Consider the following 26,074-nt stretch of genomic DNA (forward strand, 5'->3'; position numbering starts at 1 on the left):
TAAGACACCAGGGACTAGAAGCAGCTGGAGAGGATCTTCCTCTAACTGTCACAGCTGACAATTTCATGGTAATCCAAAAACTTCAGGGCTTCTGGCCAGAGCCACCGGTCCTCAAACGAGGGTTCTCAGTACTTTCCCAAAGGTCTCCGTGGAGCGGCTTTTTCTTAAAAGGGTTTTTTAATTATTAAAGCACACTAAAGTGACTATACCTACTTTGAATAATTTACTGATGCTGTTTTACTGTGCAAGTCACTGCTGAAGTTCCCTACAGGCATTACACAGAAGCAAATGTGAAGAGAGAACTACACAGCGTAGTAGTATGCCACCAAAATACCAGGAAAAAAAAAAAAGCCATAGAAGCAGACTTCAAACTACACGATGACTTACTGTAATCATGCGAGGGCTTGGGTGCTGACCTGAATGTTGTCTCCATTCAAGCATAAAAGGATTATCATGAAAGAAGAATTCCAAATTTTTTTTTGTTTAATTTGGCAATCCTATCATGGCATTTCATGACATCAAAATGTTACTCATTTAAATTTTGACAACGAGGGGCACCGGAACGTGAAAAACTCTCCCAGGGGAAACTGGAAATGCTTGAGATATGGAAGGCTAAAGAGGATGCAAACACCCACACAAAATGCTGCAGGAAGATAGTAAGCTGGAAAAATAAGATTCAACTAGCTGTTGTACTACACCAGATCTTTAGCAAATCCCGTTTCTCCAGCCAAATTTTGAAAAATAAAACAGTGAGGAGGTTACAAAAGGGTGAAGCTTTGAATTTTCATAACTGTTAACATTAGGATTGCTGATTTCAGCAAAGACGACATGTTTCCATCTCTATTTACCCTAGCTTTTGAAACCAAACACAGAAAGACGACTAGTAGGAATCCATTTGTTCTCTTTGTACAATTTCAATTTTTTTGTCATTAAGCTTTAATGTAAGGAAAAGACATGATCTGAACGGTGTTTATTTCAATGATGATGCAATGTGACGGGTGCACTGCATAATGTCATACGATATCAAAAGATGTGTCCTGGTGTAACCTTCCTTACACACAGTGAGAAGCCTCTGAAAATACAGAAGTCACCTAACAGCTTTGGAGCTGTTACTGGGAAGTTGTCACTTGCTTTCAATAACTGAATAGGATTTGTGACTCTCTAGCCTTAGTGGTCCAAGTTGCTCAAATGCTTAGTTATGAAACTATGCCTTCATTAGCTTCTGAAAGGCTCATCTTTCTTCTTTAATTTATTAAGATTTTTAGCATATGAGCACTGAAAAGAACTGTACAAAATCAACTTAAGGCGAGTTTTGTGCTCCTTCATTTTGGGGCTGACTCAAAGCTGCGCTAATTAAACCAGAGCTCCCCAACGGGGCTTGTCGTTCCATCAGTCAGGGACGCCTGGATGATGGGGACAGTTCAGTCACGCTTTCGCTCACGCCGTGCCTCCTGAAACAGGGAGGACTGACGTAAGAGCTTGCTGGGCTTAGGGAAATGCTAAACCATCAGTTAAGTCAAGTCTGGATCAGCTCAAAGCTGCTAAAGAGATACAAAGAAGCGGAAGCAGGACTAGTATTTTTGCTTATTGCTTTTGTAACCATTTGGGCATTTTGGTTTTCAATACTTTGTATAAATTCCAAAAATGCTTTGTATAAATTCCTCTTCAGTTGCACGTTCATAGCTTTAAGAATTATATCAGCTCTCCGAGCCTTTTTTATAGATATAAGATGATGCCCCATACTGTGTGTTTATGAACATTTTATCAGGTAAAGATGGAGCAGAATTAGGAATCCATGAGATTTTAATTCCTTGTTAAGCAATTGTGATGGCAGATTCTGACAAGAACAGAAAATGTCATAAAACTAAGCAGAACGAAGCAGTCCTCAAGATAATTTCCAACTTCTAATAAAAACAGAACACGGTACATCTATACATTTCATTACAAAGGCGGTAACCATGGTAGAAAACGCAGCATGATTTGATTGTGACAACCTGTAATCCTAGTTATACCACAGTTTGAATAAAAATTTTAAAAAATCTCCAGAGCCACTACATTATAACTCTAAAGCAAGTAAAACAAAACCTAATGAAACTGCATTGAAAACTTCCTATATTTTAGCCAGGGCTCAAGGGAAAGGCTTAAAACGTATTACAGCGCACCACCGCTTTAGCTGAAGTAACATAAAATGCACTTGAAAAGATACCTGCCTGGAGAAGAGAGTACTCGGGGGAACTATGAGCAAATGATGGTAGGAGATTGGAGATCCACTGTCAAGTCTCCAGGCACAGATAACAACTTCCTACGTTGGGCAAAGAGTAGCCACTGCACAATACTTCAGAGGTTCACCAAACTGAACCATTTCCATAAAAATTTTGACTTCGCTGATACTGAAGTCTCCTCCAAAACCCAAAGAGTGTTATTGGAAATTTCTAAACGGCTCTAAGGGGTGCCAATGCTGCGTAGGCAAACTTAAAAGCTGTCAACCCTATCAATACTGCAGTTACCAGGCACTGCCGGTCTTCGTAAATGCCAATCTAACAGAATCTGCATCCCGACAATTTCTTATAGTAATGTGTAACTACACACTAAGTAATCTTTTTTTCCTTTGAGACATAACAGTGACAACTGATAGTAATTAAATTTATTCTAACTGAATGTTAGAACACAGGAGTTTAACTGACTTATCTTCGAACATCCTCCACAATAGAGAGGCAAATTCTACTATAATACAAAGGCTATCCCATATGATTTATTCTTCCAAAAGGTACTGTGCAAGCATTTAAGAAAACAAGCAATGTGACTTATGTCTTACACTCATGATGGAAAAACTATTGGTTAGTTCGCCCCTACTAATTTTAAAAGTTTATTTGGTTTTTAGCAAACTGTGAATGTGGCATTTGTTGCCTCAACATGTATTTAAGTTCTGAAAATACTTCCTTTGATCCAGCATCAAAATATTAATCACGCTCATTTCTGAAACTCAGATTCACAAAGAGGTAAAGTACAGATAAAGTGACAGAAGAGTACAAGCAAATTCACCTAACATAACAATAAAGTATGTTTAACTTTTCCTTTATACTTCTGATAATACTAAGGACGCTGAAAAAGCTAAGATTTGTGTTCTTTCATTGAAGTATTTGAAGCATTTTATTTCAAGTTTTGAGAACTTAATTACTCTAAAATGGCTTCTGTCACTCACTGCACCATAAGAAATGGATATGCATATACCCAGGTGTATGTACGCATGTCCACAGACAAGTGGGCTTGCTGTAGGCATGCTACAAGAACTCTTTATGTAAGCTTTCCTTGTCTAAACTGTTCTTGATAAACATTCTACACGAATAAATATGGTACATTTAAGCTCGTATATTCTACAACCATTCTACTTTGCAGAGTCCCTGGAATTCTGCATGGCTTGCAGAATTCAGACATGGCTTGCAGGCACCTTGCAAATCTCAGGACCATTGTCTCAAGTAAATTCCAAAGTCAGGATATTGAAAAGGACCCCTATGCCCAAATTCTGTTGGCTTTGAATAAAAATTAAGCAACTATTTTTTTAGTAATTAAAAAATTTTCAGTCTACATTGTTCAATGAAATTTGGAGTCTTCCTATTAACAACTGAATTGTAAACCACATTAAAATACCAATATACTAACATAAAGTAACATGTCGATACACATTAAAGAATAACCATTCTCCTAAAAGAACCTGTAAAAAAACCCTTATCTCTATTCATAGAAATATTTATACATAATTAGTATCCTATTTACTACACATGAAAAATATTAAAATCAATGTGTTTTAAGGTTTTCACAAAAACCACAGTGCATCAGAATTAAATGGATGACACTTTATAGTGGACAGAAGAGAGGTACACCGAGAACTATTCATGAGGGACTACCCCATTTATTGCAATGAACATGTTAATCTGCAGTTATATAGTTGAAAAAAAATAATCTTAATGCATATTAGTCTCTCTTTTGATCTATTGTTCTGACAGCTTATATTTTTAAGTTGCTAATTTGGCCCATAACATCAAACATTTCTTTTTGATGCAGAAGTTTTCTAACCAAAGCTGTCCTTTTCCTGCTGCACATTTACTCTCCTAGGAAAAAGGTAGGTAGGACCATGTAGAGCAGGCTCCCTGTATACAGAATTCTTGCTGAAACGTCATCGGCAAGAAGACTGTGAGATCAGGTGCAGGACTGCATTATTTTCCTTTGACAATATAAAACCCCAGTACTCCTTACAGTAACACCACTCTTAAAGTAAGAGTGCTACTCTCAAACAGCTCGAGAAAATACAGCCCCCTAGCATTCTGTTTGACATACTGACTGGCATAATACAGCGTTTAATCACTACTTCAGATGTATGACTTCATGTATATGGACATAGTATAAAACATATTAAGAAGAGATTATTCTATCAGTCACAATGAATAGCATCTTACACTGAAAACACTTTCTCTATTCCATCCATCTTTTCAATGTTCTGAGGCCCACATGTGGAGTTCAGAGTCCTTTTGGAGCCCAAAATCTTTAATAGAGACCCTCTTTATCTACCGCCAACTTAAACAAGCTCAAGCCAGCAGAATATGGGTCTGTGAAGCCTTTCCTTATGGGAAAGCTATGCTCCTAAAATACCTCTGTGTTTCGTTGATCTTCCTTCACCAGGAATAAAAGCACGAAAGTCAGACCTTTCTACTATTGCCCCCAAACAGAAAAATTACCATGGTTTAACCCTTACCTGCCAGCAACAGATTCCAGGGACTTCTACTTGGATATGGGAAGCAGGATCCTTTAAGAAGGGCAAGGAACGAAGGCAACATCAAAAAGAAGTTAGGTGTCAGAATTTGATTTTACGTGGAAAATTTGAAAGCAGAACTTTATGTAAGTGAAGCTCTTTTGATGGCATGATTTGAAAATGGAAAAGTGAGCAAAATAAACATTTAGAGGAGATGAGGAAGCAAACCCTAGTTTCTCCTAGTTCCTCCTACTCTGCCGACCCTGCCACTTTGCACATGAAATGAGGAAATGAAAATAAGGTAATGGAAGGTACTGAAGAATGTTAAACGTGATTAAGGATGGCAGAGGAAGGTGACACAGGGTTTGAAAGACTGGAATATCTTAGCAATACACCTGGAACAATGGGAAAGACTGCTTTAACTGCAGTGTTTGGAATTACACATGTGAAAGTCAGGGACCGCTTTCTGTAGTGATGGACCAGACACCAACAGCACCCCCCACCCTGCCCCGGTAGCACTGGAATCGCAGAATCACCATCACAAAAAGGTCACTTATCTTTCTGGAAAAATAGCTTTTACAGCATGTTTTGTAATTATTTCAAATTTAAATCACATCTTCTCAAAATATTTTTTTCTCTTTTTCCTCTCTATTATTCTTTGGTTATATTTTGAGAATTCATATTGTACAACCCAATACTAGTAAAAAACTAACTCTTCTAAGAATGTGCATTTCTGCCAAATATTTTCTCTGCAATTTTCAGCATGTCTACATCAAATACTATAAAAAGTCCACAAAATACTCATAGGACTGTTTCTTAATATTTATGGAATTCTGTTATCATAGCTATCAATCTGTATCTGCTTTTTAAACCTTCGCACACCTCCGTGCCTTGTTTATTGTACCTCTACAATTTCACACGCTTTTAATCTTTTATCTTCTGAAGTGTCAGACTAAGTTTCGTTTAAAAGCATTATTTTACAATATACTTATCTACAGCTCATCTCTGGATGTCTGTAAATTCAAGGGACACCGTTACATTTGGGGCGTTTGGAAGAGTTGTATTCTATAAGACCGTTTTGTTCAGCAGCATGATTCCATATTTTAGGAAGTTCTTTCTAACCACACTCCCACGGGACTCTCAAATCAAACACCATTTTCCAAAGTATTTGATATGCCAGATCCATCCCTGGAAGTTGTTACATTTCACATTTGACCATTCCAATTAAATATTTTGTTTAGAATGGCCCATGACATAAGTTTCAGAGTTTTGATATTTTAGGGATCAAATTATGATCTTGAATAGATGCCCCATAATTATAAGCCTAACCACAAGCAAACAAGAACAATGGTTGTGCTTTAATTTTCTAGGATTCTGGAATATAAAAGGATATTTTCTAATAACAGGCTGAAAAAGTAGAAAAGATCTGCCTGCCCTAGGGACTGAAGCAGGTGTACATCAAGATACTCAAATGCCCCTTAGTAAATTAATAAGGGAAAAATTTGAAGAGGTTTTCCTACTAAGTGGATCATGGGTGGGTTTAAGTGTTGCTTCAATTAGTACAGCATTCAATGTGTTTAGAGCTACCTATATGAAACATTGCGCATATTATACACAAGAATTGCACGTATCTGTGCCTCAAGGTTGCTTGTGCAGGATAGGATACTGCAATTATCCCTTGGGCACGTACTAAAGAGTAAGAAGGAGGTGCAAGAAGGAATCAGTGCTCTGAGTCGGTAAAACAAATTAACCTTAGTGGCAGAAAAAACAAAAAAAAAAACCTGTTTCTGATCATTTTCAGCAAGCTTAAGCAGCAGGTACAACAATGTAACACTGAAATCTTGAAGAGGAGTCCCAAAGAAAATAAGCTTGCAATGGAAAATTGGCAACTGACTTTTTCATTGTAATAACAGGTATTCAAACGGAAAAGGAGAGAAAAAGCAAACATTGCCAATATTTTGGCATTTGTAGGAGTTATCCAAAAAAAGCATATCTGGGTTCTCTACAGCTTTAACCTGAGAAAAAAAATGCACATTAATGCTGCAAAGGAGCTGACACTTTTCATCTGCAGCCCACTCAGCCAAGGAACATCCACTTATATACCCTCATGCATTATTCACCAGGAAAAGTGAAATAATCTACCAGTGGTTAAGCAGCTCAGAATCCAATGCAAATCAAGGGAAAGCAGTTAAGAACGAGGATCATTCACAGCCTGCTCTGAACTCCTGACACTCCTCCACGCCGCAAGCCTGGAGGCTCCCGCAGGAGCCGCACAAATCGTTACAACCCCAAATCCCGGCGGCTGCAGGGGTTTGGTGCAGCTCAGCCTGAAAACTGGCCTGTTTCTGTAGTGATGGCGAAAGCACTGACCTGGGCCCACGCTTGGAAAAGGAACTTGCTTCATTTGTATTCAAGGAGATTCTCACTGCCTGTCACTAAAGGTGGGTTCTCTGGCACACACCTGAGGAAGTCTGACTTTCTTTTTAATTATTAAAAGGCTGTGTTTACTGTAGCACTGACTACAATTATATTCATTCTTTATCCGACTATGGAACTTCAAACATACAATAGTCAAGAATAAAAACAAATTTAAAGTTATGTAAAAAATTTTTCCAATGAGGGAAGAAGTTATTGCCGTCACCATCTTCATTTTTAATAATAAGATTCCATGGGAATTACCTTAGACCATGATTTATAACAATTATTTTATTATCTTTAGGAGTATACAACAGTAAACATTAAGATCAGGAACAATAAATTAACTTTTAAATCACAGTGAGAAACTAAAAGCCCAGTTAGCCGTTAAGAAGTTATACACCATTGCTCACAAGCTAATGTGAACAGTAGAGGCATGCATAATTTTTGCAGTTTATACAAATTACCCTGGACAAATTTTCCATGAATCTACATAATCCTTATATTACGAAGTATTTCCATGTGTCTGAATTTGTTATCATTGATGCATACTCAAGCAGTTGTAAACCCCATTCATTAATATATTACGAAGTATTTCCATGTGTCTGAATTTGTTATCATTGATGCATACTCAAGCAGTTGTAAACCCCATTCATTAATGTTCATTATCAGAATTTAATAGCTTTAACCCTTCTGGTTTTAAGGACAATCATTATACCGTTCGTAATTGGGCAGTGCAGTTTTTCCCCACAGATTGTACACAGCAAAATAGTTTTCAATTCAATGGAAACTGATGATTATTTTTCAGACAAGACATTTTCAAGGGAAAAAAAGTTAGATTTAATCAACTAGTTTGTTATTTCAACAACTGGTTGAACTCAAAAATTCTGTTAGCAACCCTAGACCTGATCTCATGAAATTACAGAATGACAAATTACAACAGAAAACATTCTTGTCATAACTGTAAAATTAGAAAGTGTAAAATAATGAATAAAAAAATTAAATATGCCTCACCCTGGGCAGCAAAAAGAAATTCATTAAGGTCATGTATTTTTGCAATCCTTTCAGATATATATTTGACTGTCAGAAAGCCTAAGACAAAAAAAATATCCTAAATGTCAGATATTCCAGGTACAATGAGAAAAATATGCTGTTGACAAAGAAGAAAAATCAGACCAATAATCACCTCCACCTAGAATTAAGACGAAATATTGTTTCAGTAAGAATTTGGCTAGTATCCTAGGATATTCACACACTCTTTAAATGGTTGGAAGCATTGCTGACATAAAACACTATACTATCAGCTCATTTTTCTCTAGCTCAATTGTATTTCCCTTCACGGATTTTCAGTTAAATTTGCTCTATTAGGTCTGCTGGACCAACACCTGGAGCGTGACAACTACACCGTATTGTAGAGATTGTGTAGTGACAACACACCGCTCAGTCAAGGGAAACAGGACCGCAGGTCAGAGAGAACAGGGTTAGGCTCTCACTTTATGGAAATTACCAAGACATTTTTAATGCTCAGATAATCCAAACAAAAACTCTACTTTCATGGTGGCTTCTTGAAGATTTCCACAGAGAGATCTATACTTTCCCCTAGGAAGGCCAAGCACAAACACGTCCTCAAAGAATGTTAACTTCTGATTCTCCGGATCCTAGGTACTTCAAACACGATGCTTTCACTATAAAGCTATATTAAATTTTCCACAGACTGTTTGAGGCATTTCTTTGCCAAAAATAACCCCTAAATTTAAGATCAACTGAAATTTAAAAAAATCCTTTACAGTAAGTTATGTCAGGTCACTAGCACATTGTACGCACACACTCAAGATCCTGAATTAAACCAATTATTCATTTAGGTTGAAGAACTGAAATCTCCTATGCTTCTATTGCTGATCCAAGATACAAAGCAGTAGCACTCTAGAAAAAGGAGATTAAATACGCACCCAAATATTTTGGCAAATACTTCAGAACTGGCATCTCTTTTCACATATAAACTATACTGACCTTATCCCAAATCCGTAGGTGTTAAAAGAGAAAATCTTGAGTATCATTAAACATAGAGATCTGATTTTGATTTCAAGCTTCTTTTGGGTCAGTGCTAAGTGCACCGATTTTTCTACGTCTGCAGGAAAAAAAAAAAAAAGGTAGGCCCTAATGGCTTTCTTTTATACATGTGTAAATCTTGACTCTGTGTGTGTGTGTGTATGTGTGTGTTCAGTTTTATGCAATTAAAAGATGTTCAGCTTTGCAGAAAATATTCTTTATCTAATGATAAAAGAAGTTTAACTACTGATCTGGATTTTATCATTTTACACACATCTATTAAAATCTTGCCACATCAGAAGTAAGCACCCATAAAATGTTATTTAACACAGAAATATGGAAGCTATTTGAAAAGGACACCCTGTAGCTTTTATGAGATTAATATAAATGTAATGGCTCTATCATGAAACAAAAATGGTCAGAGTATATATGTGAGTTGTCATGACTAAAACCCATTTCTTGTAATTCTACATCTACAGATCTGTATAAGGAAGGTAAGTCATAGACTGATATTTATTTGATAACGATCTCTAATAAGTCCATCTGTGTACTAGCCTGACATCCCATGAACCTAATTCTGGACTTGAACACTTCACCTCTTTAAATAGCTCTGCTCACTGTAACGACTTAGTAAAATGCTGATCTTGGGTGACAAGGGCTCACATATGAGTTAAGAAACACACCTTATTTTACCACTCATGTTCACTGATGGTCAAATGACTCGATCCTACACCAGTGCCACCCAGTATCATCATGCCCTGCTTACCCAGTCCCTTACAGGCGCCTCTCATGTAGCAGAGATGACTTTGGTATTCCCAGAGTCAATTCTTAGGAGTATTTACCAAGAAAAAAAAACAGAAAAAACTTGCCAAAATTCTGAGACTTCTTTAACATGATATGATACTTGGCTGACTTTTCCTTATTGCCTGGAAGCAATTCAACCAGAATCGAGAATTTAATCCTCCACAACATGTATTTTAATGACTCACTGTTTTCCTATTTCTTTCTAGTTTCCACAAAGCTTAATGGACTTGAGCATGATTATTAAAACACTGCAAACAAAAAAACCCTTTTCTTTTCTCAAAAAAAAAAAGAAGTATATGACAAAAACAATTTCGCTGTAACCAGTAAAGGACATGCTAAAATTAGAGCCTGTTGTGTTAGGGATGGTAGCAAAGTGTCTAAGCCATATGCTGGTGTAATCTATAAAAGCTAGATACGAAGCTTATGTCACTGTAACTTAGTGTTTCAGAAACCAGCATAACTGCTATTGTACATGAACCCAGTATTAATCAAATAATTTTAGATTTTAATTTGCATATAGCACTGGATCAGTACAAACATTTGGATATCAGAAGTACATTACAGTTTTATCTTCGTAGGTCAAGAACCTGCTGTTACCGAATACTAAATATAACTAAATGGGGAATCTTTGGTTTTAGACAACGCTTTACTCCCAACTTACTCCAATTTTTCACTTAGACAGAAGATGCAACTCAGAAGAGAAGCAGATTTTTTTTAATCTGCATAGATATTTTTCAGATTGCATAGGACACGGTTCACCAGCTGCCAGAAACAGACTTAATAGATTTTGTCTTTTTACTTCTCCAAAAGGAAACTTGAACACACCCTAAGATAAGGCACTAGCCTAAATCCGCAATAATTTATGTGGATTTTATCCAGATTTACACTTCTTTAATGCAGAACACGATTTGTCACTTGCATAACAGAGTTTAGACACCAGAAGAACTTCCCCCATCAATTGAACAACTTCCCTCATCAGCTGGCACAGAATGAACTGCAACTGATTATTTAGACGTAGCCGGGGTGGAAAACAGAAACACTAACTGTTTTGCAAAGAGGAAAGTACACAGGGCACAGTAATTCCTGGGTACCTACAGCAGGCGCGGTGGTCATTTCCAGCCCGCGGGATGCTGTACCACAGTGTTCAAAAGGAAGCACTGTCACCATAGCGACCAGAGCATCACCCCGCGCAGGGACCCTGTCCTCTGAACCACTGGCAACACCCCAGACTTAATAACAGATGCTCCATTCTTTTAACTTCTGATTATTTGCAGCAAAGAAGCAGATCCGTCAAAAAGGGGGAAACCCTAGACTATCTTTTGGATAATTCCATAATTGTGTTTTTAGAAATAAGAACACGGAAGTCAATCAATGAACAAATCCCAAATTCTCTTTGGGAATGTCATATAATTAAGTCCACCATACGATCAAAAATTTCTTAGTAAGCACTACTCCCTCCAAATCTCTGGACATGCCAAAGATTATGCTTAATTGCATAAAATTTCTGCCAATAAATAACTTTTGAAATGTACTCTCTAAGATAATAACCTGTACTCCACAGAAGGATGAGAAGCACTGCTAATCCACAGGGATTTTGACTCAACTAGATCTTCTCTTACTTAAGCTCCCTACAGCCCAGTCAGTTGTCCAGTTTTAAGGCAGGGGACCACTGGGTTTAAGCACACCCCCCCAGTAGATCGTATGGCTCCTCCTCTGGGGAGAAAGAGCCATCAGGTTCCTCAGCATCTCTTCACTTTCTGCAGATAACTGCTTAATACTGAATGCTAAATAAGAATGCCCTGGAACACCCATGGGTGAGGGAGAAAATTTCTGAGCCGCTGGTACTTGAGAATCCTTCCTTCAAAAACCTAAAAGCATTTTTCATAGAATTATCTGGAAATAGTCAATTGACTGATGGAATATAGCTAACAAAACGTACTATTACACTTTTTATTTTATTTGGTTTTATATGCATCATTTTCTGCCTTGAATTTTAAGTCCATGCCCTCTCAGAAATGGAATCTCACAGATATATCCTCCCCTTCATTTTCCTGTAATAATATCATAGCAGTTTTCCCTGGCTATTCACAATCTCTTTGTTCCCTTCACAGCTTTTCCTAGTCATAGAATGAAGAAATATGTAAAAATAGGCCACAAGAAACTAGACACACTTGATCTGCACAGCAAAAATAGAGCTCTTTAGCACCTGGCATTCTCAAGAGTGTTAATGAAGCTGGCAAGATAAGCCATGCTTTGACCCAAAATAAAAAGCTTAGCCCTCAAAAGAAGGGTAAAGATAAATTTGAACTAAGGCAAAAATTTCCGTGGACTCACGTCCTCTTTTGATTTCTTGCAAGGTGTGACCCCAGGTATCTGGACAATGCTACGTCGACAAGCAGGAGGGATTGGGTTTCTTTTTGAAGGCAAAGACAGGGAGCTGGGATCAGGCTGCACAGCACGAGATACAGCCCATGTCTCTGTGGGATGGGAGCACGGGGACTCTCGTCTCTGCGGGACCACTCACATAGGTGGCACGTGCAGGAAGAGGACAAGTAACGCACATGAAAACATAAATTTCAGTCTGCTAAAATTTCCTGAGGTCAAGATACACATGTACCATGGTGGCTGCAATCCCAGAAATGCTAGAAGTATTAGTCACTGGGTGTGAGTTCAAAAAAAAAAAAAAAAAAAAAAAAAGGAAAGAGAGACTCAAAGGACAAACCAGCAAGCTGACAGTCTGCACTTGGAAGGCTTTTTTTTCAGGAGCAACAAATAATTTCTTCAGGATAAATAAATGATTTGTGTTAAATTATAGATTTGATAAGGCACATTTAAAACTGAAAACACATCACAGAATTTATGTTAAATTTTGCTATCTCAGATGTTCCAAAGAGATGTAAGAGGCAGCTTCCCAAGTAGGAAATGCTATAATACAAAAGATTATATATAGAGAATGGAAACGTATCAAGTAATGTTTTTTTTTTTGTAAGAGAATACTTTAGGAGGAGGAATAAAATCTGGGCATTTTATTTCTGTAGTTTCCTTATTTCTGAAAGCCAAACAGCTAGGATGATAGCTTTAAGATGGTATCTTTACTAGGGTACTGAAGTCCTAGTCTACTGGAGTTAGTAGAAATATATAATTAACAGAAAACCAGAGATACTCCTACACACATACAAATAATACAGTCTCAACGTTCTAAATCTTCCTGCTTCTTCAATTCAATAAATCTTTTGTTGTTTTCATTCAGCATGGATTTCACCCAATTATAGCCACTCTGCTGGATAATATTGACCTGCAACCTCTTCTGAATCAAGACGCTATCATAATTCTGTCTTTTATGAAAAATTCTGAACAATTTCAGCAACATTACATATAAAACGGAGCAGAAAATAGTCTTCTGACTTCAAAACCTGCATATGAAATTATCAAGTCACATATAGAAAGAATAAGGAAAAAAAAAATCAAAACAGAACAGAGATTCACGTAGAAGACAATCTTGTTGCACACCAATAGGATTCCCAGGCATATAAACTACGCTGCCCTGGGCAGGCTGCGGGAGACTGGCGTGCACGGCCCCGTCTGGCACTTGCAACTGTCCAGGTGGAGGGTGTTCATCCATGTATCAGGGAATGAGCAGAGAGAGATGCTCCAGAGAAAGAGGTGCAAAACAATAAGCTCATTCCATAACCAGTTTATATATTAGTATTTATATCTATAGTTACACCCAAATACAAAAATAGGTTTAGGTTGGCTAGTAAATAAAACTTTGTCTAATTGGTTAACTTGGAAATTGAAGAAATTAAAATAGTCATCCCTTAACAACATGTGCCATCCATAAGTTCTGTCTTACATTACTATGTTTAGAAATAATTTACATTTTCAACTATTCCTGAAAACACACAAAGCCAGATAACTCCAAAGTAATTATTTCTCCAATACCCTTAAAAAACAGTTACTCTAACAAACAATGTATACATCCTTTAGGACCACCACTTGTGACTGGAGAGAACGACAGAAACCAGTAAACAAGACATCCTTCTGATTCAGCTGCCCTCAGAACTGCAAAATACAGAAAAATAGTCTAAAACTTTTTTTTTTTCAATGAAGTGGACATCTGGCAATGAAACAAAAGAGGGAAAAGAAAAAAATCTCCAAACACCAGCTCATTAAAATAGAGAGGGAATGACAGAAAAGGTTCAAGTAGTTTCAATGGCCTTGGACTTTCTGGGGACTCTGTCCAAGATCCTAAAGAGATCTGAGTTAAATACTCGGGAAGGGTTTAATCTGAAGATATCTTCCACAGCGTGACAAAACCTTGACTGCAAAAAGATACAGCTTATCCTGAACTCCAAGGGAAAGACTGTCAACTCCGGCATAGCTCAGGAGATTGAGATATAAATGGAGTAACAGCAACAGCGTGAAATATTGTGAACAGTGTGAAATACAGTGTGAAATATTACACTCATTACAAAGCAGTATGCTTCAAAGCCTATCCCTTTATCAAGCCTCATCTATAATTTGACAACAAATGGTCTTCTACGAGGATACTATTTCCTTTTAAAGAGACTGCATATTACCAGATCAATTTTCATGAAAATTCTGACATTAATACCTTGTTATGAAAATCAGACTATTCATAAGATATTAAATTTTTCCAGTGAAGCCTCGGTTCTTAAGGTAAATTGCCAAACTATTGTATTTTGAATGGAAAACATAACATCAACTTAATTTTGATAAATAATCTAGTTTGGAAGAAAACCAGTGTGTTTAGCTGTTAAAAATGATATAAATATAAATTTAGCATACTAGAAAGAGGAGTTCCAAGTAAGGCAGTCACTGAAGTGTAATAAAGCTGTTCAAAATGGAGGATATCAGCTATTACTGAAAAGCACAATTTTAAAAGGTTATTTGAACCGATCTAGAAGAAAAAAATTATCCTTGCAATCACTAAGCCCATACAAATACTTAGTTTTATATTCATACAAAGTTTTTTATTCAGACATATACTTGTTTTATATGATTGGCAATGTAATCAAGTTGCTTCTGTATTTGGAAGGCTATCCTCATGGAAATCCAATTAGTCCATGGAAGATGTTCCTTTCCCCAATTGGGAGTTACATTGAACCTAATTATTTTCAATAACGCAACAATTAAGATATACACTGGCACATAAAAATCCACGTATTCAGAAGTTACAAATCCCCCCCCCTTGTGCCATTAGTCTTAACTTTGTAGTCTACTGGTAGCCTAATCATATAAAGGAAATTATTGGGTGCATAAAAAGGCTTGTGATGAAGTGCTCAGCATAAGGACCTACATTATATCGAGAGTTTCTTTTTTTTTTCATTCCCCTCCTTTTTTTTTTTTTTTTTTTTTAGTCCATCTCTATTTACTTTGGAAAACACAGGAATTTTCTTCAGGAAGCATTTCTGTCTATTCTTTTCAATCTCTATTTTGCCTTTTTTTTTTTTTTTTTAACTCCAGCATTTATTTCATGCTCTTTCATCTCTTTTTCCTGTGTTCTCACCATTGTAAATGGGAGAAACAGAAAGCCACGGGATTCTGCACACATCTCTTTCTCCATTTGTCCTACCTCTATTTTTGACCTGGCTTCACTGTTTCACTGTTTGAAATCCCGCATAGCGTTTGACACAATCTTAGAGAGCTCTTGAGGCTCATGTTGAAAAACGATTTAAAGAAAATACATTAACTTTTCAGGAATACTAGAATACTCTGTGAGACACTTCAAACAATTTTTCTTCTGAACTATCCCTTGTTGGGCTGCCTCATATCTTACACCTGCATTGAAGGCTCCCTGCCTTATCATAGTACGTGTGGGCCCTCTAATACCCTAATATTGGTGTTGCCATCCAAACCCTCCTGTTTGTTACATAGAGACCTATATATATCATAATTGAAATGCACTGATCACATACTTCCAAAGGGCATACCTTCTTAAAAAAAGCACCATTATAGAAAGTCTCGGGATACAGCTTTTAGTGGACCCTGAGAAAAGTTAGCAGAAAGGCGCTTAAGATAGTACTGATCAAACGGCAATAGAAATAAAAACCACAAAGTCCGTGATAGTTTCGTATATTCAATTTAGACCTCCATTCAAGTTTTACATCTTCTCCTCAGTTTTTCCTCTCCAAAGGTTGAGATCAGCTCCTTGTTGCTAAGAAAGAAGACTTTAGAAGAGAAATGTGGGCACAGAAGCAGTAGAGTCGAGACGACTGAGATATACTCAGGGTCCAGTTGCGACAGCCAGACAAGCTGATACTCGAAACAAGATATGTCTGTTTAATAAAGGGGTAATTAACTCTAGAACAATTAACAAATGGATCCAAAAATATCAGATCACAAGACTAGGATACAATTTTCCAAATCCCATTTACGTTATTGCAGGTCTTTAACACGACAAAATGTTTTTTTCTAGTTACAATCCAGTTCAAATTGGAATTAGTTAATATAAATTCTGTAATCTGCACTACGGAGAAGGTCAGACAGCATGATCACATAAACCTCTTCCAGTTTTATGATCTATGACCTATAAAATTGAATCAGAGATCACTGAACAAATTTCAGATCCCATATAAACTCAGAAGTACTACTTTCTTTTTGCATCCCCTCAGCCTAATTCAGCTCCTTAACTTATTCTAGTACCTGCCCTTGTCCCCCAAAGACAGCCTGGTGCGGGATCAGGCACCTCGTCTGAAAGACTGAATCGGAAAGCAGACTCCCAAGGGATGGGTCATCTGCTGACCATTTCCAGCAACTCCGAGGGGAGCTACTGGGGTTAGAAGGATCCAGCCACCAGGTTAAACAACACTGTGAACTTCACTCACAGGGAGTAACTGAAAATCATTATCATAAATTCCAGTTTGGCAGAAATACTAGTTCAAAATTTCAGCATTTGAGAGTTCTGGGGTACTTGCGTTCTGTCTGCTCATAACATGACCCTCGATCTGCCTATTTAGCTCAATGGCATTATCCTTTTATGTATTTCACCAGAATTTTTGAGGATAGTACAATCCACTCAATTACTTTATTTTTTTGTAAAGCAAGAAATTAATCTTATTCACTTGATAACCTGTTTGATGTACAAAAAGTATGTTCCATCTTTGTCCCCAGTCAGAGCAACTATCCCTGGTATACTCAAATCATTTTTCCTACTGATTATGCTTTAAGGCTTTATTTCTTTTTTAAATTCAGTGACTTGCACTAGTTCTGTACATGGCCTCTGATTCTACTCCCCTGTACACTCCTACCTCAATGGTCTCAAGCCAGTGAAAGCTATTAAAAAAACAAAAGCAAAAAAAGCCAATACCGATGAAAGGACCATGCCTTATGGCACGCATATCCTTTAAGAACATGGAAAAGGTAACTTGCCCCTACTCCCTGATGAACCAGCACACTGATGATAGGAACATTACCAAAAAAAAGCACAGTTCCCAACCACTGGATATAATGGTCCCAGCCTAGAAGGACGCAGAGAAGGTGAGAAGCCTTTCTCCTGACGAGGAGCTAGCGGACTAGGAGCTAGCTAGAACCCACATTTGGGGGAAGCGGGAGCTGGGGGCCCTGGAAACACTTCCAACCATTTGGCTCTGAGCATGAAGACAGGGGCAAGACCGAAACACCTACCAATTCTCCCCCTTCCTTTCCCCACCTTCCTCTGCCACCCTCCCAAACATCTCAATCATCTCTAGGAAGAAGATGTGGATAAGCCAGCGAGCCCTGCATGACCTGCACCCACTGCTCAGACCACAGAGTTCTTGCCCGAGACCAAAACTAGCTCAAGGACACTGAAGATGGCCTGGGATTCCTCCAGTAGTTTGTTTTCAGCTCAATTACAAGGTTCTTCTTCTTCTTCAGTCTGTAAAATAAACTGTAACAGGAGTAGCTGTGGCAATCGTTGCCTACCTGGCAAGTGGCAAGGACACACTACACACTGGTTTACAAAACCAGGCCATATCATTCTGAAATCTACTGTACTTACATCAGCAGTTACGTGTGTCATCAGTTCTCGCCTTACTTTCCTGCTCAAAATTTAAAATAAGCCTAAGAAATCACAGGTAGTGACCATGCGCTACATAATTTGCGCTACTCTGCATGCAGCTCCACATTATATGCACAGAATACACCGAACTTCAAAGGCCAACAAGAATAACCAACTTCTGAAAATAAAGTTTGAACTTCGAAATAAAACCAATTACTGCACAATTTTGTACTAATACACACACAGAAAAAAAAAGACTTGTGATCAAAGGGAAGAAGAAAACTACTGTAAGTTTTTCAAGCTCTGTCCTACATTTCGGTATGTAATTACATTAACAGATCACAATTCCCAGTTTTCCAATTTGTTTGCTAGCACATAGCAAGACTGAGCATATGACATTCTATTCCTTGCAACCCTTCGGAGAAAAACAGATAAATAATAGCAACAAATGTATTTCATACCAGTCAATATTCATTTGGTTGTAACCCAGCTTACATTAATGTCATTAATGTTTTTTTTTCTAGGGACATGAGAAATAATTATTAATTCAGCAGAGGTATTTGAAAGAAACTGCAAAAGGGAACATGGGACTATGACAATCTACCAAACAATATGCATTTAAAATGTGGGCAATGAAGATCTCGGTGTCTTTGCCACCCTGATTACACGAGTATCACCCTTTTTCCACCTTAAAATGCCCACTAGCATATGAAACAGGTTAATGCTATGCACATTCAAACGACAAATACACAGGACTACAATATATGCTCGTGTCCCTTTTGCTTCTATTAAGTAACATGCGATAAAAATAGAACAAGTCATTGCATGCTGCTGACAGTTTTGTAGATTTTTAAGTCTTTTGATTTACTGCCTTTTCTTGTTTCTGCTTTTATCTTTCTAAATATGATTTCCCCTAACTTGAGAAGTATTCTGCAGGCATTTGATTTATGAAAATCAAAATTACTAAATGGTTCCCCAAACCAAAATAAATAAGTAAACAAACAGAATATTCATTGGGACAGCTAGCATTTAATAGAGACACTTGCAGCTGAAAAACCAAGATTGCTGACCTCAATCACTCTGATCTAATTAAAGAAAATGGGTTAGAAAAGCAATTTTACCACAAACCAACTAATATCCTTGTGTTTTGAAAGACCTGTTCTGCTTATTCTACAATAAAATGAACGTTTAGGATGTTCACAGTCACAATTCCAATAAAAATAAATACTTTTACTCATACTTGAAAAATGTTTTCTTTAACAGCAATTGCCCAGTGTGGAATATGTATATTTTAAAGGATAAGCCTACCATATTAGCAGATTTTCAATATTTAAAAAAAAAAAAAAAAAATCCATGTGAAAGCACAGACAAACCATCACATACACATATCTCTGCATAATTATAGAGGAATACAGGAACTCTGACTTGAAGCCTAGCAACAGTATCCAAGTATTAGTTAGTCTGCTAATCAACTACCAAAAACTCGCACACCAGCTCAATGTGTTTCATTTTTCTAAAGCAAAAAGCAAACAAAAATAAAACAAAAGAATCCTATTGCTTCTAGCTTCAGAGCTGCTGAAGGACAAGATGTACAATATAAAACAAACCTTGTTCACTTGAAGAAGAACAACCCATGTCATTTAATCCATCTGAAAATTCATCTCATCACAAAGAACCAAGGCAAAAGAGAGATTTAAAAATAGGTTATCCAAGTCAAAGGATTATCAGCTTGCAACATACTTAGTATCTGCATATCTATATCTAATGAAAGCTTCAATATTCTTACGTATATGATTGGGGTTTGTACCTCCATCCTATAGAAGCCATAGTAAATTCTGTATAGCAAATGCTTCCTAAATCTGCTGTGCTCATTTACTCACAGACAGCTGCAGGCTGGATGAAAACAATCAGGGATTAACTTTTCTATTCATCACATCTTTTAATCCATTACTTTCTCTTAGTTTGCAATAAATAAACACGTAAAGTTAAATACATTATAAATGTGCTATAGCTTGTTAAAAAAAAGGAAATTTAAAAAGGGACATTATTATTGTTTTTTTAATGATGCGTATATGTAATGCCTTCCTCAAAGCAGAAAAGAAGATGGAACAAAAGTCACTGAGCTGCAAGCTACTTCTGGGTTCCAAAGACTTTCAAAATAAGTGATAATTAAAATAAGCTGCTTTAATGTTGTTATTATTCCTCAAAAAACTAATTTGGGGGCATGATGAATTGCAATAATCTGAGAAGCTATATGAAGTATTCCATACTGCTTGTAAAACAAGTTTCTAAGTACCTTATGGTAATAGGTTTTCTTGCTTTATGAAAAATATTATTTTAATTTGTTTCAAATAGGATTACTTTTTAAAGGATATGGCAATTTTTATTCACCTTTCAAACATCTGTCAAGAAAACAAAAGGGATTCCCTGATGTATAGAACCTCATAAAAGAAATAAATGCAATGAAATCTGGATCTTGTTTTTAATCCTTTACTGATATCCTTTTTTCCTCTCCTCTGAATCCTTTATCTTTTATGTACAATTTATTCTTGCAAAACTGCATCATCCCTGTGTGAAATAAGACTAACGTGAACTTTCTCTGTTAATGACAGCAAGGTGTCTTTTATTGTACTAAGCCACAGGAATCATTTGCAAGGCTTTTTTTCTCAGTTTGTTTCTGAAAATAGCAGCACCAAGACAAAAAAGTCGTTATCTGTGCTAAATACCTTTCATGCCACGGTTTTGACAAACTGGTCACCCAGACACCTAACGTACTACCTGAGATGGAAAGATTAATTGGAAATTGATGGTGGGAAAAGGAGCAAGGTAAGGAAGAAGCGACGTGCTGATAGAAGAAGGGAGAACATGTGTGAGAGAACCCACACAGATTTGAACTTTCAGAGGAAAAGGGCAATTTTTTTAATAGGATAGAATAACTAACAGATTTTTATGCTGGTATCATGGCTAAGCGGAAGCAGGTTCTACAAAACTCCAGTTTGCTGGGAGACGCAAGGGCTTACAGCCAAAAAGGAACAGAACTGCTTTAAGTGCAACCTTGCCTGCACGTTTACACACTGTAGATCAGAGCCAGGAGAAGAGTCAGAGGGTTTGGATTCCAGGTCTCTCCCTTCTACGAATTGCCCCTCATTTCATCATGAGCTTCCTCTGTGGAATTATCCAAGAGACAGAGAGCTGCACCCATCCAGAACGACGATGTGAGAGAAATCAGACTGAAGAAACAACGTGGAGACGGGTAGGTAGGGCCGTTGTGGTACATGCTCTTCAACCACAGTGCTGCTCCTCAGAGCTGTCTCAGAGTACATCTACCAGCTCTGACCCCTCCTGATGGTTTTGAAACTCTACATGACCTTATCTATCTTGAAACACACTCAGCTTAGCCAACTGCATGGCCTCTATAGCACAATTCTACGTAGCTGAGAAACCTTACTGGCAAAATCTCCTCTTTCTTTTTTTCAGATGCCTAGGTAGGGACTCCTCAGATTAATCAGGTTGCCAATGGCACCTACATCTTCTGTCTTGGATGCAAACTTTAATCTATTTTGCTTCTATAAAAGGGAAACAGACAGACTTCGTCTCTCTGACTAAACATACACACTCATATTGGCCTTAAGTAGACATCTTTATCTGGCAAGATCTGAGCGAGATACCCAGCCACTACACACCTTAAACAAACATCCCTCTGCTTACAGTCCGATGTCGCATTACTCCAGTAACATGGGTCATTATTTTTGCCTTTTTTGGCTCTAAAATAGATATTTTTATGTTTTCTTCTTTTTACAGAACAGTGTGAAGTCTTACAATTATTGCAAAGAAGCTTATTTTATATATGCCTAGTTTTTCAGCATTTCAACAACTTTGTCTAATATAAGTGCTTTATAATTAAATAAAAAGAAAAAGGAAGGACAATCTCTGTGGGATTTGTCTGTAGAACAAAGATTTAGTAGTTCTGCCGTAAATTAGAATTTTCTACTGCTAGAGGATACCCTGGTCATTTTGCACCTGAGCTGCTTCTCCATCATCTTCAACAACAGGGATAGCCTTAGCATTATAATCTGGCACGGATCCAGGCCAAGAAAAAAAATAAAATAAAATGAAAAAAAAAGACTCCCTCTAAGGCATGCAATTCAGCCTCTTCTAAACTGAACAATCCCAGACTTCACGTACGGCTTAAAATGGTATTCTACTCTAAATGCCTATGAAATATGAGTAGCAGGCAAAGGTGGAATAGATAATAAGTGATATACCCAGCACTTAAGCATATATATATTTATTTACGTGGAGGTCTTGTGGACCAGTGCGTTGAGATGTAGTGCTTTTGCTGTCGGCACGCTGCAGACTCATCCCTTTACTCCACAGGCAGTGATACCCTCCTTCTGCAGAAAGGTTGAGCTATGATCTCCGCCACTGAACAAAGCAGCTCATTCACCGCAATGCATGGCACAGGACCATGAATCATAAGCATTACATTACTGCTGTTAGATCCTTATAATTGCAGTTTTGGCAACGTTACTTGAAACAGCTTTGTGACTACTGACAAACTGGAAGACACCCACGTAATACCTTCTGCATTGAAAGTACAAGTGACTTCCTACTGCAGTAGTTTGGGACAACAACATTATCTAAGAATAATGTTAATTAGCACATGTCAAAACAGATGGACACGGATAGTGTAGTTCCTCACTATATAAGATTAGAGATTTCAAGCAAATATTATTTTTCATGTTTCAGGTCCTTCGGTTTGAAAAATGTAAATACTTGTTTCTGTCACCAGATAAAAAACTGCTCTTGAAACTACTAAGTTAGGTCCAGCCTCCAATCACTCTCACCAATTAAAATTTTCCCATCCTTAAGACAACATACCCAGGAAAGTAGGTAGATTGTTTTTGGAAAAAATAGTATTTAAAAGTATCTATAGCTATTTAAAAGTATCTATTTAAAAGTATCTATTTAAAAGTATCTATAGCTAAAGATACTGTGTATGAAGATCACTAAAAGTTAAAAGGGTCGGAAATCTTCCTAGAGCAATGTGGAGTTTTTTCCAATGAATCAAGAGGAATGTGGAGTTTTTCCCAATGCATCACCAGCCCCTCCTTCCAATGAATGCTATTGTGAATAATCATGAATATCATTGATAAGCTTACTATTAAATGCTTGAACAGCTCATCATCTACCAGCTTAAACCTCCATAGAAAAAAAAGAGACCCACCCGAAGCTGCACATATTCCAAAGAACTTCCCACAGTTGTAACTTATTAGATGAGTTTTAAATAATTACAAAATATGAAGTAATTACAATTATTAAATGAGCCTAAAATAATAACAAGGTTTAATGAACTGGTTCAATATCAAAATGCAATATCTAACCAAAAATACACTTTCTGAGGGATGAAAGATGAAACGTTTCTCAAGAGACCTCATAGTATGATCTGTCCTTGTTATCTTCACGAGGATACTTCTCAAGCTCTTTGCTATTCCTTCCCACTCCGTTGCCTATGGGCTCTAAGAAGGTACATTACTCAAATGATACATGTTGGAATACATCCAAAACTACAGGAATATAGTCGATAACTGGACAAGTAAGATAAAGAAAAGCCAACTTGTTGAGGTTTAAATGCTGACATTATTCTGCACATTCATCATCATACTAGCTCTCAGGTTTTCTGCTCAGGATATTGTTCTTTGATTTATTTATTTTTTTTAAACTGGGAGACATTCCAGAAGTAGACATTTTGATGACTTCACCTTTTTTTTTTTTTTTTTTTTTTTTTTTTTAGTAACAAATCTTAAGGGACAAATACCCAGCTAAATTAAATTAGCTGGGAGGAAACAACATAACATAATGCTTATTCTTTAAGACAAATCTACTAATTTAAAGTTACATGCAATCCACCACAATCTTGCAAAAAATGCAAGTGAACCATGGAAGCATCAATATTTCTATTTTTCAGTGGAAAAGTGAAGGCATCAGGAAAATTTAGAGAATCTTCCCACAGAATATATTTCTAAGCATTTTTCTAGAAATCACCAAATCCTGCAGAAAGATTTTACAGTCAGCAATAATAAGTTCTGCCTAAAGCCTCAGCCACGTGGCTGTCACTTGTTTCCTGGACTGTCTCATCCATCGACTTCATAACTACGTTCCAGTTTCTCCCACACATTGACATAACTTGGAACCTGCACTTGCCGGGGGAAAGGAAAAGTGGTGTGGAACTGGGCAGTCCAAGAAATGATGACATAAACATCAAAGTTGTTTCACTTCAACCAGTTTAGAGGCTACTGTTTGCAAGTGTACTTCTGTAAGTGTTACTTTTACTTTAGTTACTCATACTGCAAGTGTATGCACAATTAATACTAGCAAGTAATTCCTTTGCTAGTTTTTTTTTTCTTTTATTGTACACAACTATTTTGAAGAGAACAAAATTCATTTAGAGAAAAAAAACCATAATACTGTGTACTGTCTATGTGCAGTACTTGTTCTGCACTGACTCTACATGCAAGCCAAAATATCAAGAACTAACATGGCAGAAATAAAAGGAACATTTGACTCTGAACAACCATTTCCTTTCATTTCAACATCTTCATGAAGTTATAAAACCATTAGCCATATGTAAATATAAACAACAAGAAGATGCTCACCCTATTAGGAATAACTGGTTCATTTTTAGTTAATTTTTTACATCAGATTGTTTATAAATACAGAAGGATGAAGACTTCTTAAACGGAAAGGAATTATCCCACTTTCTCATGTAAAAACCTTCCAAATCACTACGAACTTTTATGCAGATGTTATGACTTTTATGCCACGTATCCCCAGTTTTCTCGACGCGTACTGCAAGGAGTTCAACGTATCGCAGTGCTACGAGAATTCACATTACCACAGAGCATTTTTAACTATATCCCTGCAGATCATATGCAACCAGGAAGGGAAATGGAAAGGAGGCCTTAATCCAGAGCAATTCTTTCACAGTCCTAAGTTTCATGTGAGCTGGCCCAGTTTTCCACATAAATTAAATGCTATCAAGTCATAGATTTGCATCACCGAGTTAAAACAGTGCAGGCGACTGACTCTACAGACCCTCCTGCTGCAAAAGGAATGCCTTTTTGCGTTCAACTTCAGGATGTTCCTGTGGAACGTTAATTAACTTGAATTAAAGCATTTTAGTTCATTTTAATTACACTGCATTAGAAATCACTTTTATCAAACTGTTTTTTATTTTAATGGCAAAACTCTCTATGTAAAAAAAATCTTTAAAAAGCCTTAAGGTTTTTTGTCAAGGGCCCTTAACGCCTGTCGCCAGCCTTCATCCAGTGCCACACACCAAACTCGGGGAGAGGAAATGGTTTTATGGGTATGGATAGACAGTTTCTGCCACATATTCATTTAATTGCAGAGAAGCACAGTTCTTTATCTTCTTCTGACCAACTATTCCTACTTGAGAACTGCTTTAGGTTGATGCCAAAACAGCCTGCAAGAGCCAGTTTGGCCAGGTATGTGGATGTGTATTTAATCTGTTCCAAACTGGCTAATGTATACTAATAAAGCATCTACCACTCTTTTGCATTACTTATCAAATTTTCCTTCTCAGAGCATATGTTTAAAACATTTCAGCTTTTTCCCCATCTTCATTTTTTAAAGAAAAGTTACCTTTACAATCTCCCTGAAATGATACTGTCATCAGCCCTGTAGTCATATCTCACATAGAATCAGATTCAACATCTTTGCAAAACCTTGGTTTAAACATGTATAACTTATTTTCAGTGTCTATAAATATTTTGCTTACCAATATCAGCTTCCCTGTGATTCTTGATATATTCAGCAAGCTCAAAATTTCCCGCTATTATAGCCACCTAAAGGATTGTAAAATAGTTACAATTAATATATTGCCATCACTTATTAAGTAGGAACATATGCATGTTACATTACTGACAAACATCATACGCATATATTTCATGTCACAAAGTGGAGTAACTGTGTATTACTTCTATTCCGCAACTACTACACGCAATACAGTTCTGAAACAATGTTGAGAAATGATA

General features: G+C 37.0%; 1 protein-coding gene across 1 annotated transcript in view; it reads right to left on the reverse strand.

Annotated features, from left to right (window-relative positions):
* Positions 1-26,074, reverse strand: part of SHANK2 (SH3 and multiple ankyrin repeat domains 2) — a gene marked incomplete at both ends in the record, with an annotated part of 314,082 nt that overhangs the window by 244,926 nt on the left and 43,082 nt on the right. Inside the window, one exon of the mRNA XM_082317243.1 lies at positions 25,819-25,885. Coding sequence (XP_082173369.1) covers positions 25,819-25,885 — 67 coding nt within the window. The remainder of the gene's footprint in view (positions 1-25,818; positions 25,886-26,074) is intronic.

Source organism: Platalea leucorodia (genome assembly GCF_965183815.1).
Source record: "Platalea leucorodia genome assembly, chromosome: 7".
In the NCBI taxonomy this organism is placed as follows: domain Eukaryota; kingdom Metazoa; phylum Chordata; class Aves; order Pelecaniformes; family Threskiornithidae; genus Platalea; species Platalea leucorodia.